Below are 1,236 nucleotides of genomic sequence, written 5' to 3'. Positions count from 1 at the left end.
AGCTACTAGCTACTTAGGAGCTTAACTATTTTTTAGAGGGATGAAATTTAGGAGCTTTACTTGATAATGGAATATTTAAGTGCTTGATCTCCGAATAAAGAAAAAAAAAGGCTTAATTGTTATATTAACAATTATCCATGTTAAAAATAAAGAAGATGTTAAAAAATTCCATACAAAACAAAATTATTATTTCCTATGAAATCAAATTGATAAATAAAAGAATAAAAAAATTATTTTCTTAAAATTATTTATATATCTCTCTCTAAAAATTTAAATTTTTAAAAATAATTTTATGATATATAATAAAAAACAAATTAATGTGTGGATGAAGCAATTAAATTACCTACAACCGCAAATTCAATGGGGAAATTGAGTGGAGGAGTCTTGAAGGAAAACTCAGGGCCCAAACCACCACACCTATAGAAGTAATTGGTATTGGGCTTCAAAGGCCCAATAACCACATGGTGGATCTTCCCTGATTGGTACATGAAATAATTGTATGAAGTGTGTTCCCCCTTTGATTTTGCTTCATATTCTCCTCCTTGTTTTGTTCCATACTCCACCACTGATCTTGCATGCTTGTCTTCTGTTACCCATGACACTCTCATGTGATCTTTCCCCACCAATGATATGTGAACCTACAACATATATCAATATCACAATATGATGAATAATTAGGGTTCTTATTCAAGTTTGGTTTGTTGATAAATTGTTAAAGTGTATAAAAAGTGTATTACTCTTGTTTTGTTCAAGGTGGAAACTCAGATACAGTCAACTTTACGTAAAGTTGATAACTGAGAACCGTTAGATGAAAATTTAGTCAAATTATTCAAATCATTTAACGATTTTCAGCTGTCAACTTCACATAAAGTTGACTGCACCTGAGTTTTCACTTTTGTTCAATTAGGGTTTTTATTTGCCTAGATTCAAGCCTATACTAGGAATACTATTGTAATCTTTTAGTATCCTTGCTCTTTCATATGGTTTTCCAATACTTTTGACTATTTATATATTCTATTTAACTGTCGCTTCCACTTTTGAATTTCATTAAAAAACCAATGTTTTATTATTTAGATATATTCATTTTTTAATAAACCTAAAAAATAAAAGAGACCGTTATTTTAAAACAAAAAAAAAAGTATTATTTTCATCCTTTTAAATTTAAATTTAAAAAATACCTAATTTGATTAATTTTATTTAGATATTATTTATTAGAATACTATCTTTATCTTCTCA

At 27.8% G+C, this 1,236-nt stretch overlaps 1 protein-coding gene across 1 annotated transcript in view; it reads right to left on the bottom strand.

Annotated features, from left to right (window-relative positions):
* LOC107628618 (purple acid phosphatase 22) overlaps window positions 1-1,236 on the bottom strand; it is a 4,148-nt gene that overhangs the window by 2,406 nt on the left and 506 nt on the right. The window contains exon 2 of the mRNA XM_016331246.2: window positions 344-638. Within this exon, the coding sequence (XP_016186732.2) occupies window positions 344-638 (295 nt within the window). The remainder of the gene's footprint in view (window positions 1-343; window positions 639-1,236) is intronic.

Source organism: Arachis ipaensis, chromosome B02, assembly GCF_000816755.2.
Source record: "Arachis ipaensis cultivar K30076 chromosome B02, Araip1.1, whole genome shotgun sequence".
Classification (NCBI taxonomy): Eukaryota; Viridiplantae; Streptophyta; class Magnoliopsida; order Fabales; family Fabaceae; genus Arachis; species Arachis ipaensis.
The sequence above is the reverse complement of the archived record's forward strand: the minus strand, read 5'-3'. Positions and strand labels throughout refer to the sequence as shown.